The sequence below is a fragment of the Podarcis raffonei genome, chromosome 4, assembly GCF_027172205.1.
Source record: "Podarcis raffonei isolate rPodRaf1 chromosome 4, rPodRaf1.pri, whole genome shotgun sequence".
In the NCBI taxonomy this organism is placed as follows: Eukaryota; Metazoa; Chordata; class Lepidosauria; order Squamata; family Lacertidae; genus Podarcis; species Podarcis raffonei.
In genome coordinates, this window is record NC_070605.1 from 20,634,729 (window position 1) to 20,650,624 (window position 15,896).

The 15,896-nt window shown below is 42.6% G+C and overlaps 1 protein-coding gene across 3 annotated transcripts in view; it reads left to right on the forward strand.

Annotated features, from left to right (window-relative positions):
• The window catches only part of CNTN5 (contactin 5), a 667,536-nt gene extending 659,933 nt beyond the window's left edge, over positions 1-7,603 (forward strand). For all 3 annotated transcript variants that reach the window (XM_053385671.1, XM_053385670.1, XM_053385673.1), the window contains one exon: positions 1,435-7,603. In XM_053385671.1, coding sequence (XP_053241646.1) covers positions 1,435-1,538 — 104 coding nt within the window. In that variant the 3' untranslated portion in view covers positions 1,539-7,603. The remainder of the gene's footprint in view (positions 1-1,434) is intronic.
• Positions 7,604-15,896: the final 8,293 nt, after the last annotated feature.

A 15,896-nucleotide genomic window follows, 5' to 3' on the forward strand; every position in this document is an offset into this window, starting at 1 on the left:
ATGAGATAGCATGGTATCATTGCTGTTTGTTAAAGTGGCATGGACTCTTCCATGTGCTCTATATCTCAAGTTTTGCTTCCAGCATATTGAGCAAAGTCCTAGGGGTCTTGGTCAGCTTGTTATTCTAAATGAATGTTTAAATCCTGATGTTGCAGCCAAAATCAAAGGGGATTCAGTCAAGTCAGTTGAGGACGACACCAACTATGTTGCCTCCTGGCTGACTTGGAAACATCTTAGGGTCAAACCACATGTGCATATGCAATGTTTGATATCTCATTGCTTATTTATTTGATGATTCTCCACTGATCAGGTGAATGCCCTCCACTGAAAAGACTGTAGGTTAAATAAGGTGAAAGCTTTTTCTACAGAGTTTTATGTGCAACGGCTGTTGCAGAAACATGAAAGTTCTCACACAGGCTATGATCCTTTGCACCAGGGGTGCAGAAGTTTTTGAATCCTGAGGGTCTCATTCTCTCCTAGGCACTCTTCTGTGAGCCACATGGTGGACAGAAGCAAAAGCAAAGGTGGACAAGTGTTAATTTAGGGTTGTTTCTGAACACTCTCTCTCTCACACACACACACTTTCCCCCACAACAATGGCTGGAAGTGGAAAACCAACCCATAATGCAATCCAGAGTTTTTTTGACAACAGCACCACATCAGCTTTTCCCTTAGTGTACATCAGGAAAATATCTGGTCTAAACTTGTGCTCACATATTTCTCTGCTGAAACACCAACGAAAGGTCCAAAGTTCTGATATAAATCTCAGTTGGGTGTAAGAGTCCCACCAGAGTCCTCTTGTCAACAAAACATGAGTAAGAGAGAGTACTTCATAAAGAAAGAACATTACCTTCCTAGTTTGTTTACACAGACTCAGCCAATAAAGGACCGACAGTGCTAATTTTAAAACGGAGGATGACATAGAGCATTGTTTACTGTTGCATTGATTAACAATAACTAATGTTACTTGATTAATAAGTATGCAAAGGACATGCATTTCAAATAAACAAAGGGAAGGTTATTTACTCTCATAATTTCTTGCCAAATGCAAAGTTAATTGCATTTTATTTATTTATTTTACGTCTTGGCTAGGCAGAGCCATCCTACTTGGGAAAAACAATCAGACCTGTTGTAATTAAAATGAATCTTCAGTGTTGTCCCAGTAAGCCCACACTGACAAAAAAAATAATAAATATGAATATTCTGGGTTGGATCAAAGAGTCCCTTGTGCTGAATTTTTCTCAAGGTATTTGTGTGTTAAAATCACAGCAGATCATAGGGAGTTACTACCTCATCGTGGATCACCATTCTATCTGGGATTCTTTAGCTATGATTCCTTCATTATAGGGGGTTGGACTAGACAACTCTTTGGGTCGATTCCAACACCACAGTTCTAAAATTCTTTGTTTCTGTCTCTTGTTTTGATTGTCCTAGGTGGAAAAGTCACAAGTTCTCAGTCAAGCCTACGTGCTTTCTCTACTTCGTCATCGACTGTAACGTTCCTTTTGGTACTAATGGTCCCGTCAACCTCGTGGTGAAGACAGACTGTGGACCTTTTCCTCATTCATCGTTCTGATTGGTTTAGCCTGATAACATCACTGGATGGAATTCTGTATCCATGGAGGAAGCAGAAGGCAAAGAGCCCAATGATCAAAGACACGAGAAACACACATGGTGCAACAGGAAGAGTGTTGTGGGTGGCGAATAATGCTAAAACAATTCATCAGGTTTCTTCTCTTCAGTTTCTTGTAAATGTCCTCTATGGGGGAGGGGATATTTATTGCCCAACAGAGAAAATATGCAGATTGTACGAAATGAACTCTTGTAAGCAAATGGAAAAAATCTGTCCAATTTTACTTTCCTTTTCTAATGCGTTTCTATATTAGCTGACACCAGTCTTGTATCATGAGTAGTTTAAATCGTGGCGTCTAGTACAGTACATCTATTTTGTTTGAGTTGTTATGGGTTGGTTTTTTTAAAGAAAAAAAGTTTGATAAATATTTGGAGTCTAAATCCCCACTCCCTCTTTTCATAAGGCTGGCTTTATTGCTTTTTTTCCCACATTGGAAAGACACAATGGCAAAAGTTACATTATGTGGTCCCTTTTCTAAATCATTGTAGAAAATGTCACCTTAAAAATAATAATGAATGAAGCCACATCAAGTTAGCAAACTATGGTAATTTTTTATTGTTTTTCTGCTCTGTTTCTATTCTCAGGGCATGCGAGTCACTTTTTTTCACTGCAAGGTAATTTTCTAAGCATTTCGGCAAGGAATGAAACACAGCCGTATTATTTTTGCACCAGCTATTGTCCACCTTAACAACAGAGAGAGAGAGAGAATGCTTATTTTCTAACAGCGAGAATATAGCTGATAGAGAATGCAAATGGCAATGAAACCATCGCCAGGCATTTAATCATAGCCTCCAGTCATTGCTAACTGGAAGTAAACAAAAAACCCCGAATGAATGCAAAGAGACAGAGCTGTTATCCTCAAACAGCTGTCAGTCTTTAGACCTTTATTTTTGTAGTCCATTTTTGTATGGTACTGTACTGTCTATATTTGGTGATTCAGCTGAAGGATATCAAGAAGCATTTCGAGATCAAAACAGGTGTTGCCTGGATTTGCAGTCAAAAACGCGTACACTGTTCAAACAGGTTAATGCCATGTTCAAAGCAACGCTGGAATTGATGCTGTTAGACACTGTTTTCTAAGCAAGTGGCCTTCAGCCTCTCCAGATCCAGGATATATCTTCAAATATAGGACTGGGCCCATTTTCAGTTCTTTGTCTTGCATTTTATTTTAGCATTGCTTTATCCATTTGTCTATCAAGTTCCTTCCTTCCTTCCTTCCTTCCTTCCTCTCCCTTCCCTCCTTCTCCATCTTTCTGCGTCTGTCTACACTTAGTTTGTTACACCATATTGGTCTGACTCATATTATGTAAGCTATCGGTTCAAGTTTCGGGAGTATTCATCTACCATCCCTAACAAGAGATTTGGTTCCTTTTGCATTTTAATGCAGACATACCCAACTTGCACTTCCCGAAACCATATGCAAACCAGAAGGCACCTCTCCTTTGAAATTCACACCTCTGAATTTTGCAATGCGGTTCTGCAACAACAGCAAAATGCGTACGAAATAAAAAGTGTGCAAATACATTATGAGAGTATGTGCACAGAAATGCATGGAAATAACATGCAAAAAAATGAATTTTGTTGGGGGGGGAACTGATTGTAAAAAGCATATACATAGGCAAATTGCAACAAATATATTGGGGGAAATGCACATTAAAATGCAGGCAATTTATTTTTTTTGTGAGGACTCTCGGGAACTGAAGTTAAAAATGGAAAAACAAAAAGCTGAATGTGACCCTGACTATGGGTACTATCCAGGCCTTTTTTCCCCAGCTGGAACTCACTGAAACTCAGTTCTGGCACCTCTCAGGTGGGCACCATTGCCATTATAAGAGAAGAACGAAGGCGTTCATGGTGAGTTCCAGCACCTCTTTTTTCCTAGAAAAAGAGCACTGGTACTATCACAGGTCCCCATTTCTTGATTTAGGCTACTATGTCCAGTCCACTTAAGGGCTAGGACCATTGCTGCCAATTTTAATCCCAGAGATTATTTTGCAGTACCACACATTTCCCCATTTTTTCCAATGCAGAGTGAAGAGGCGTGTATTTGTGTGTGCATGTACATCTGGTGAAGTTCTGAAGGTCTCTCATGACTGGAGCACCCAAGCCGAAATACCTCTGCTCTTGTCTGTGTTAAAACGCACATGTGGGTATGCTCTAGGGTGGTGAATATAGTAGTAATAATAATAATAGTAATTTTTTATTTATACCCCGCCCTTCCCGGTTGAGGAAACCAGGCTCAGGGCAGCTAACAACAAATTTAAAACACTTAATTGATGCAACAAAAAACAGCATAAAATACAGTATAAAATGTGAATAACAATAAATTCAGAATTCAAAAATCAACTTAGCGGGAAAATCCATCCAATAAACATTAGATGATCACCAGGGCTAGCTGGCTAAATTAGTCCTATTTGGGCCAGCGAGGAGACCAGGGGAGAATTAGCTGTAGGATCCCAGAGCAGGTAATCTTCATAAAAAGATGAGGGGGAGAGAAGGAAGGGGAATAAAAGATCAGGCTAAGTTCAACTTGAAAGCCAGGCGGAATACCTCTGTCTTACAGGCCCTGCGGAAGGAAGTTAAATCCTGCAGGGCCCTGGTCTCATGGGACAGAGCATTCCACCAGGTCGGAGCCATCACTGAGAAGGCCCTGGCCCTGGTGGAGGATAATCTGACTTCCTTAGGGACCGGGACCTCTAAACTATGATTATTCATGGACCTTAAGGTCCTCTGTGGGGCATACCAGGAGATGTGGTCCCATAAATACGAGGGCCCTAAGCCACAAAGGCAAGGAAGCAACTTTTAAGTTATATACGCTTGAAGGAATCATGCTGACAGCGCAAGTCAGTATATAGCCTGAGACTGTCATATTTAGTCATGGAATTTTGGGCAACTGCCAGCCCTAGATTCTTTGGAGAGGAAACATGTATGGAATCCAGGGATTTCTGTTTATTTTGCTTTCTTTGGGGTATGTCCCACATAGGCTGGTGCCGCTGTTTTTAAAAGGACAGATAGAAAGTCAGGTCACATCCACACTGTATATTTAAAGCATGTGGCTTCCCCCCCAAAGAATCCTGGGGACAGAAGGCTGCTAAGAGTGCTGGGAATTGTAGCTCTGAGAAGGAACTAGTTTCCAGAATTCTTGGGGGGGAGTGATGTGCTTTAAGTGCGCTTTAAATGTATGGTGCAGATGTGATGTCAGGCAAAGTAAGATAAGTGTGCAGTGTCAGGTGGGTGTTTTGCTACATTCTATTACCACCCACCTTGGAAAATAAATGGAAGAGCAGTGTGGTGTAGTGGTTAAGAGCGGTAGATTCATAATCTAGGGAACCGGCTTCGCATCTCCGCTCCTCCACATGCAGCTGCTGGGTGACCTTGGGCTAGTCACACTTCTTTGAAGTCTCTCAGCCCCACTCACCTCACAGAGTGTTTGTTGTGGGGGAGGAAGGGAAAGGAGAATGTTAGCACACTTTGAGACTCCTTCGGGTAGTGATAAAGCGGGATATCAAATCCAAACTCTTCTTCTTCATTCTGCCACCTCCCGATTTCGTCTTTCGATGCATAATGCTCCCTTAGAAAGGAGGGGAAGAAGGACTTCTACACCACTGCGACACTGAGACAATGGTTAGAATGAGCACTGCGGGTTTTAGAGGCAAGATAAAGACTTCCTCAGAGCCCTTTCTTAACAATATAAACCTCTAAGTCTAAAAAGCAGCAATTAATGAATCAATTGAAGGACATGCTGAAAGATGCCTGGGTGGGGCGGGAGGAGGAGGAAGCAGCTGCCTCTGGTGGTGAGCAAAGAGAGAGAATGTAATTCTAGAGTGATAAAAAAGGAAGGTCCATAACTTTAAAGCAGAAAATTAAGAGTGCAATTGCTACAAACCTATTCGGGAAAGATGAACCAGGTCTTTCCATTTTAAAAAGTTGCTTTGAGTTGCCTGGGGCAAGAAGAAGCAACGAATAAATTTAATAAATAAGAAGAAGAACCAGCTATGGAAAGTGTCATTCTTTGCTATGCACCACCAAAAGCATATTAGCATAGAATTTGTATTGCTAATTGTGAATGCAATTTTTTATTTATTGCTATTTTTTTATTTATTGCTGTTGTTTTACAGCATTTATACCCTACCCTTTAGGCAATGGCTTACAAAAATCAATAAGAATGTAACCTTGCATAAGATAGGAAGGAACATTTCATTTAGAAATCATGACTATAACTTTCAAGAGAAATGAAAGGCTTCTTGTTTTGCTTGTGTGCCTGCTTAGCCTAGTGTTCGGGGTGAACATCTGGTGAGTGACTTCGAGGCCCATCTGCCCTTTCTCCTTACAGTTCTGAATCATTAAATAGGAATTTGACAGTCCTTCAAACAGAACTGACAACCCTTCGGATAGAGGCCTGGGCTCTGTAAAGTAGGACACACAGCCACTCCAGCCACTCATATGCATGTAGCAAATTGACATTCCGCAGTCAGGAACTGGCGTTGGCAACAAATGATCTCTGAAATGCAGCTTAAAACATCTTAAAATGCCAGAATATTACCTGATGGCTCTGGGCCCTATCACACCGTGTAGTGACAGTGTCTAATGAGAAAGCTTCCTGGCCCAACCACAGCTCTGATCCAGTTATCCCTGCTAGCTCCACAAATAAGTTCAGTAGACAGACTAATCCAGGGTTTCCCAGACTTGGGTCTCCAGCTGTTTTTGAACTGCAACTCCCATCATCCCAGTGGTCAGGGCTAATGGGAACTGTAGTCCAAAAACAACTTGGAGACCCAAGTTTGGAAAACCCATCCTGCAGTACACAGAGGTGACTGGGCCTTGGTACAATCCTGATGAACTTTTCAGATTCACACTGGAGCCTTGAGTCCAACCTACACACAATGCTCATCCCAACATTGACTGGTCCCTCTCTGCCCCCACCAACATAAAGCAGACGGAGGATCCTATCAATGTCAGGAGAAGCACAGATTGGCGCAGAAACTCATGACGTCATCAGAAGAATCTTGAATAAACACTCCTCAATGAATTGGGTTTGGGGTGTCTTTGTCACCTCATTGATGAAGGAATGCTGAAATTATGTAGACCAGGGAGTGGGTTGCTCCCAATGCTATATGCAACAGGAATCCTGTATGCTAACATTCTTCTTCTTCTTTTGGATCATAAACAATGACTGTAACTCAACAAAGGAGAATGACATATAAAGCACAGCTTTCCAAACGCAGTCCACAGAACGTAAGAGTTCCTTATAGGCATGTTCTGGAATCCCATAATAACCTGCAGTGGGATCTCTGCATGTTTGCAAGCTTGCAGCACATCTCACGCGACCAATAGGCTTTTCTGATATATGTCCCCAGTAAGGTCCAGGAGATTGTGCCATAGATCTGAATGGCCAAGCTTTAGTTAGCTGCACCAAAGCCCAACATCCCATTGACAAATTACATTGCAGGGTTGCAAAGGGGTATGTTTTCTTTCTAGCCTGTGCAGAACATTGTATGTTGCATCTTCAACCTATTAATAAACATGTTTTAAATGTTTGCCACCTCCTTTGTAGAAGATGACATTTCCATCTTACGACACCTATTTCTGGATGTTATTCTTTTGTTTGAAGGGGTTGGGGGTCTTTGGCTGTTTTGCTGCAAAAAGAGGTTTGTCAGTTTGATTTCTTTTTTTCTGTTTCCTTTGGATGAGATTGTAACAGAGCAGTCCAACTTAACTGGGAAGACTGTATTTTTGTATAACGTCATGATAATTTTGAAAAATGATCGGAGGAGGAGAAAAAAAAAGAACTTTGTTCAGAAACCGAAACAAAGTCCCGTCTCAAAAATGTTAGATATCTTGTATACAGCGTGTATATATTTACTATATATAATGGTATATACTATGTGAAAGACACAGTCAAATACTGGTTCCTGTGTACTGTTCTTGTAACATTAGATCTTTTTAATAAATTATTCTCTTTTTATTGACTTTTATCTTATGTCCTGTCAAATGCTGAATGGTATGGTTTCAATTCTGCATGCTCAGAGCAGTGATGAATGGAAAGCAGCTTTGGGAGAGAGATCTCTGGAATTGAATATGACCTCCATATGCACTCCAATGTGGACATACAACTCCTGAACATAATGGCCGCTCAGCAAAAGCCACATGTGATATATTCTGCAAAACCAATGGCATTCTTTGAACTTTCACTTCCACTTGAGCAGGCTCCTTCAGCAAACTTCAGCCTAGCAGGCAACTGTAAATTTAGATGTACAGTTGCTTTTTTTTAAGTGGTGATCTACATATTTGGGTTTGGTTGGTTGTTGTTTTGAAACCTGCCTATGATGCGAGAGATGGTCCAGCTTGAGGGTTGGGACAACGAATGAAAGCAGCCAGACAAGTGCCAGTGCTTGTAAATACTGCAGGGGGTCACAATACATAATAATGTAGCCTTATTGGAGTTCACTGATTGGGTCTGCGTTGCTCCAGGACAGGAGGAAGGAAGTCAAATGACACCGAGGTTGGTTCAAAGAAAGAGTTTATTCTGCTCTCCGGATAGCAGAAGGCACTTGCGTGATCAAGTCCACAGCAAGTCCAAAGAAATGACAAGTTTCATGCATTATATATATCCTCCAGGCACCCTCTCCCTCCTTCCCATATAAATCCAACCACGTCAGCCTATGTACGCAGGTTGACATCACATATGTTCTTGCTCTGGTATTCTTAACCATAAAAGGGAATTCCTTCCTGTACTTCTGACCATAAAAGGATCTTCCTCTTCCTACTCTTATCTTGGAGGAAGAGGTCATCATCTCCGAGAACACGCTTCTGGCGTTGTTCCCGAACTGAGGTCTCTGTGTCTTTTGTGGTCAGGACATGAGATAAGGCACTGACGTGTATTCTCTGTTCTACTGGTACAGTACAGGGTCATCCCTGACGTCACAAACTGATAAAGGAGAGAGCTGTGTTCTTGTTATGCATTTGCTCAACGGCTCAAGTTTATGCATTTTAGCTAAGGAAAAATAGGGATTTTGGTGCAGTTTTAAAACTGCCTGCACAGTCAGTTTTGGGTTTGGGAAACCCATTCCTTCAATAACATATGAAGAAGCTGCTGGATCAGGCCAATGACCAATCTACTACAGCCAACCAGATGCCTGAGCAGAAGGACCTGAGCACAATTGTACTCTCCCTCCTGTTGTTTCCAGCAAATGATATTCAGAAACACAACTGGGGGTTCCCCAGCCCCATTCCACCTCCCCCCCTTGTTGGCGCAGGAGGGGGATTCTGTTCTGCGAGTGGAAATCTGTGTGTGTGTGATAATAATAATAATAATAATAATAATAATAATTTATTTGTACCCCGCCCATCTGGCTGGGTCTCCCCAGCCACTCTGGACGACTTCCAGCAAAGATTAAAAATACATTAAAGTATCACACATTTAAAACTTCCCTGAACAGGGCTGTCTTCAGATGACTTCTGAATGTCAGGTAGTTGTTTATCTCTTTGACATCTGATGGGAGGGCGTTTCACAGGGCAGGCGCCACTACCGAGAAGGTCCTCTGCCTGGTTCCCTATAGCTTTGCTTCTTTGCTTCTTGCAATGAGGGAACCACTAGAAGGCCCTTGGCGCTGGACCTCAGCGTCCGGGTAGAACGATGGGGGTTTAGTGTGTGTGTGTGTGTGTGTGTGTGTGTGTAGTTGTCATGGACTGGCTGGATGCAGAGGAGTGGGGGGGGGACCATTTGGGGAACCCCCAAAGGCACCCCCAAAGTGAAGGTGGCTCAGAGCCAGGGAAATGGTGGAGGGATGACAATGAGTGGTCAGAGGGAGAAGACTGGGAGGAGGAGGTATCAGAAGCCAAAAGGTTTAACAGGGTTTAGTGAACAGGAAGAGGCCAGAATCAGAGGCAGAAGTGGAGGCTGGAGAGGAGCAAGGTCAAGAGTTGGACACTGGGCAGGGAGTCTCTCCCTCCTACTACGACCAGCTCCCCATCTACCTGGCCTCCCAGGACCAGAAGAGGTATGAAGAGGGTGGATCAAAGACAGACAAGGTGGAGAAGTCTCAGGGTGCTTGGGAAGGACCCAGGGGAGGAGAGGACTTAGGCAGTTGTGAGAAAGCAGGGACCTTCCATCTCACAACAGTCTCATTGGGACAAGAGTTGCTGTGACCACTAGGACTGAGCTGTTTTGGTTTCTTTGGATAAAGAGTTAACATCTCTGACATCAGGTGCTTTACTGCTGATCTGCTCCTCACACCAGCTCCTGACAGTAATTCTATCAGTGTTCAATTGTTTTTGAATGATTTTCCTATGTTTTTATGCATTCTTATTTTTATCTGTAAGCTGCCTTGATTCCCCATCAGGGGAAAAAGTGAGGTATAAATAAATATATAATAATAATAATCTCCCTGATATAAAGCTTACCTAACGCTACATTGGAGACAACCTTCCATAATGAAGGCTTTTATTCCTAAGAGGGTTTTTTATGTTAGGGAAAGGCCTCACATCTTTACTGACAACCTCTCTGACCTTTTAATAATTTGACTTATTGAAGGTTTAGAACTTTTCTAAGCACTCCTCACTATAGCTTTATGGCATGCATATTGTTAAGGGCGCATGACTTTGCAAAATCATAACAAGTTTTCTTTTCTTTTCTTTTTTAACCTGGGAAATAAAAATAGATTGTTACTGTCGGCACTTTGACAGAAATTTCAATTATAGAATGGCTGTTGCTTAAGTAGCATATTATAAGAGGCCTTGTTGTAAATTAACTATGAATGTCACAGAAGGCTGTAATGACCTGATGCTTTTCGCTGATGCAGACAAACAGCATATATTGAAAATCCATAAGCCAGTCAGAACTTCTATCAATCTGCAATCTGCTTTTCTCTTTTCATGAGGATCATCAACAATCTTGTGTAGACAAAAGGTGTTTCCTTTCTTAATTACTAACTGGGAAGGGATGCAAAACAGACAATAATAATAATAATAAAACCGGTAATAATGATGATGATGATGATGTACACTCGGTATAAGCTTCATTTTTCTACCTATTTCTAGAACAATTATTTGCTTCCAGACCCACATATGTCTAAACCTAGATGCGTCTTGGCCTCAAAAACCAGGAATCTCAAAATTTGAGGTTGTCCTTAACACGATGCCCCTTACTACATTTATTCCCCCCTCCCAGTGGTAGTATCTATATTTGATTTGAAGGGGCTGTGACCCTGTGTCGCTAAAGTACAACTTGCATCATCCCTAACCATTGGATGTGCTGGCTGGGGCTGCTGGGAGTAAGAGTCCAACAATATATAGAGGGATACAGACACACACACACCACTTTTCTATTGAGGCCACATGGAATCTGATGTTGCAGACTGGACACAAGGCAGTCTACACTGGCTGGGTACAAATTGGGCCTAAGTCGTTTTGCTTGATAATTATACCCCGTTCTCAAGGTTCTCAAAATATTTTCCTACTACAGGGTTATCTGTTGCCCCTTCTCTGAGTGAAACAGAGACAATATGCCTCTTGATTGTAATAGGGAAAATCTAAGTAAATACAATAAAGTATAAGTAAATACAAATATAAAATAATAGAAAAAGAACTTAATTATGCAGATGAACAACCGAGGCAGGGGGCAGGCACCTGCCAATCAGGAGTGACAATACTCAGCATAATTTTGAACCTCTGGTGTTGTTTATGACAGGAAATTGCACCAATTTCTTTTCAGAAACAGAAACCATCTGATTATTATTATTATTTAAAGAAAGAAAAAGAGGAGACACTGAAGGCTTCATGAAGCGTATCCGTGTCAAAGCCCTAGCAAGTGGCATTTTATGCTGTTGACCTCACGCCTGGCTGAGCAAGCTCTTTCTGTCGTCTAATGATATGGCGCCTTATCTGTGACACGAAGGAAGCTTTTTGAGATGGCGAGATCCAATCGTCCTTTCGAGTGCCCCTTTTTGAAAAACATCACGAGCTTGCAAGCGCAGTGCCAAACCAACCCATTATCTTTGGTAAACATGTTTCTAAATCCATCCATATATCGAAAAGCTGTCCTGGGAAGAGCGTTGTATTGTATTGGATGCCACCTGAGATAAAGATTATCCTTGGTGGATTAGATGCGTACCTCTGAAAGCTACCTTAGAAAAGACAAGAAGTCTTGTGGTTCCTTTATGTTTCAAAACAAATACTTGAGACAGAAAGAGGAAATCATCCTTGGATGTTCTTAGAACAGATTATTGTTGCTGCGCTTTGAATGTTGTCAGTGGAGTGGGTGGTTTGCCTTCGACTGCTATACAGTTCCAGAAAGTAAAGAAGCTTGTGATGCACTGGTTTTAGTCCTCAAGCAACTTTTCCAAACTCATGACCCTGATTTCCTATCTTCTTCCAGTTCATGACAATGAGCTTTCAGGGCTGAAACCACTCAACCCTTAAATAAATTTCCCTGCATAGCAGGTCACCAGATGACCCTTTGGAGAAGTCCTTGCATAAACAGGACAATTTTGTCAAATACGACCCAATATGGCTGCAGTCCTGGTTGCATGTACCACCTCAGCTTCCTATCATAAGAACTGATCGTGATATACAATGATGTTGAAAGTAGAACCATGACTACATTGTCTTGGTAATACCAAGCACACCCCACTTTGTCCAACCCGGACACTGAGAGCCAGTTCTGAGGGCCTTCTGGTGGTTCTCTCATTGTGAGAGGTGAGGTTACAGGGAACAAGGCAGAGGGCCTTCTCAGTAGTGATGTCTGCCCTGTGGAACGCCCTCCCATCAGATGACAAACAGATAAACAGCTATGTGATTTTTAAAAGACATCTGAAGATAGCACTATATGGGGAAATTTTTAACATTTGGTGTTGTATTGTGCTTTTACTATTTTTTGTTGGGAGCTGGCCAGAGTTATAAGAATCCAATAAGTAGATGTTAGCTCTGGGATCACAGTTATTTTAACTATGGGAGCCAGACCACAGAAAGGAGGAGAAGGAAAGGGATAAGAACAGAAAAGGCAGAGAAATGGGAATTATTTGACTTCAATAAATGGAAGCAATGTACGATAAGAACAACTATGGAGGGGAATGATATGCTACCTGCACATTTACTTTGTCTAATTACTTATGGACTAGTTCCTTGAGTAGCCCAAACAAAAAACACAGCATGTAGTCCTTGCCAAGCATTGTCTACCTTCCCTTGATGAGTTCATATGTTTTTCCAGCAAATGCTTTTTCTTCTTCTTCTTTTTACTTTAGCTTTATGCTGAGCACACTAAGCAGATTGATTTTGGCTTAATGTAGGAAGAATACCTGATTGATGTAGGTTATAATTTTAAAACCTTAATTTTCAGTTTCCAAGTACTAAAGTACTCCCCAATTAACTTGAACAGCAGTTTATAAGACTGGTTTTGACTCTGCCCATTTAATGAGAGAAATCCAATCAACCACCCTGTTAGCATAAATGGAAAATACATGTCTGTAAGAATGATAAATAACTGATTGCGGTAGTGATTAGCATAATGTATCTCCTGGGAAGTTGTTTGGTATTCAGGCCTCAATCATGACTTTGAGGGATGGTGGTAAGTCTTACATTGGTATCAGCTTAGGAAAGAAATCTTTCTGGGTCTCACTTGACAGATCTACATTTTGATCCCTAGGAGAAAATGGATCTTTCTACAGCTTACCTAGAAATCTTTGTAGACCATTAAAAACTCGTGCATTTATTCCATGACAGTGGCTGCACTGACGCATCATTCAGAAATTTCCATATTTTGTAGTTAACGTTAGGTGGACCTTAGAAAGTTACATCAGATCCACTGTTCTGAAATATGAGCTTCTCCAATAAGATGTTCCAAACCAAACAGTTTTCAAAGCTTGTAACACAAAATGTAGATTTCATAGCTGTCAACTTACAGATTTGAAAATAAAGGACCAGCAGCCTCGAAAATAAGGGATCAGCAGCCAAAATAAGGGATTTTCCAGGCACAGGTATGTTCAACTTCTGAGCCCCTCCGAGCCAAAGGCAGAAAGACCAGCCAACAGCCAAACAAAGCCTCAAGTGGTGGTTCCCACAGCGCAGCAACCCAGCAAAGGGGATGCAGCAAGGAAAACCACCGTCACCTCTCCGCTGGGAAGCACTGAGCAAAGGCGAGTCCCCAGGCAATGTGGCCGATTTGATCGGCACAAGGCATGCAAGCTCCACACACACCCCAGTCGTTCTTAGACTCCTTACTGGGTGAGCAACGCAGCCAACCAACACAGTTGGAGCCTCCCTCCTCTCTGGCCAGCAAGGAGGGAGGGAGAGGAGCTGCTTCCTTTGAAACCCGGGAAATTTAAGGGACATCATCAATAAAGGACAGCAACGGGACACGGCGCTGGGATAAGGGAGTTTCCCGCCAAATAAGGGACGGTTGACAGCTATGAGATTTTCTGATGCATCCATTTCCTGTGTCCACTCTGTGTTCCATATGCCAGCTTTAAAAGCCTGCCTTCAGGTATCTCTGCCTTCGGACGTTACTGGAAAAAGTAGTTTTTCAGGGGTGGCACCCAGTTGTGAAATTCCTTCCCAAGCCTGGCATTATAACACTGCATGGATGAGTAAATGCCAGGGCTATGAAGCCCTGCTAGGGACCAACACTGGGCCAGTTGGAGACAGATACAGATATTTCCTCTGCCGATAAGAAAATATCTGGCAGCAGCCAGATAATGCCCATTGGTCCTATCCCTGACATATCACCACTCCTAAGTAGTAGGGTTGCCACCTTTGGTCTGGCAAAATACAAGTCAAGGCACGTGGGTGGGGATAGAGGGGCACACATGTTGGTACTAAAGGGTTAAGAGGTAACAAGTCGCTCTAATCACTGAGCAGCTGGAAGTCATTAAGCATCCAGGAATGTGAGTTAGTTTGTATAAATAGTCAGTTCACCCGTGTGTTTTTCCCCTTTGACCTGACTCGCAGACTCAGTTTGTGGCCATGGGCGTGTTTGCTGATATGAGTTAAGTTTAGAGTAAAGTTTTCTTTATGCCGGAGATAAAAGCATGTGTACTTTATTGCCAGGGTTTTTCTTTTGTAAATAAAGTTTTTTCCTGAGTTCCAAAGTGCTTGCTCCAGGATTCTTCATTGAAAGGTACTGACTCTCCTGCCTTCTTCAACCGCTGCACGAAATTCTCTGCTGAGATAAGATTTATGGCGTTGGAAGCGCACTGGACGTTTACTTAACATTAAACTAATTAAAGTTTAATGGACAACACACACTCTCATGACACCAAATTCTCCACCGCTTTGTGGAAGGGAGTCCCCCACATTCGGCCTCCTGCCTCCCTCTCCACCCCAGCCCCGTTCTGCCACTTGACTCACATAGACGGCCAGGGGCCAGAGGTAGATGGCCGGCACCCAAGTATGATTTGAGCTGTAGCTCCAGCCTCTTGCCCATGTTGGCATCAGAAGAGACTCAAGCGTGAAGCAGGACGTGGGAGGAGGGAGGACGAGAGGTCAGTTTGGAGTGGCAGAGGGGCCCAAGGGGCAGCAAACCAACACCATATTAGACCAGTGGCAGCATTTGAGGAGGAGCACCAGTGAGAGGGAAGGAAGGAGGGGCGAGGAAGGGATAATAATAATAATAATAACAATAATAATAATAATAATAATAATAATAATAATAATAATAATAATTTATTATCTCTACCCTGCCCATCTGCCTGGGTTTCCCCAGCCACTCTGGGCAGCTTCCAACAAAATATTAAAAATACAATAAAACATCAAACATTAAAAACTTCGCTCACACCAGGTTCCTTGTCAGCCGCACCAACTACAAAGTAGGCACCATTTTGGACTGGATGAACACTAATATGGACCGTCTAGAGGGGCTGGGAGCTGGGGGCACTGTTATACAGTGGTTCTGCTCCTTCCTCCTGGGCCGTGTCCAGAAAGTGGTGTTGGGGGATGAGTGTTTAGACCCCTGGGCTCACACTTGTGGGGTGCCTCAGGGTTCTGTCCTCTCCCCCATGCTTTTTAATATCTATATGAAGCCGCTGGGAGAGATCATCAGGGGGTTTGGTCTGGGTGTTCATCTGGATGCAGATGATACCCAGCTCTACCTCTCTTTTAAATCAGAACCAGTGAAGGCGGTGAATGTTCTGTGTGAGTGGCTGGAGGTGGTTGGAGGATGGATGACAGCTAACAGATTGAGGTTAGATAGAAGTACTGTTTTGGGGGGACAGGGGGTGGGTGGGGGTGAGGGACCCCCTGGTCCTGAATGGGGTAACTGTGCCCCTGAAGG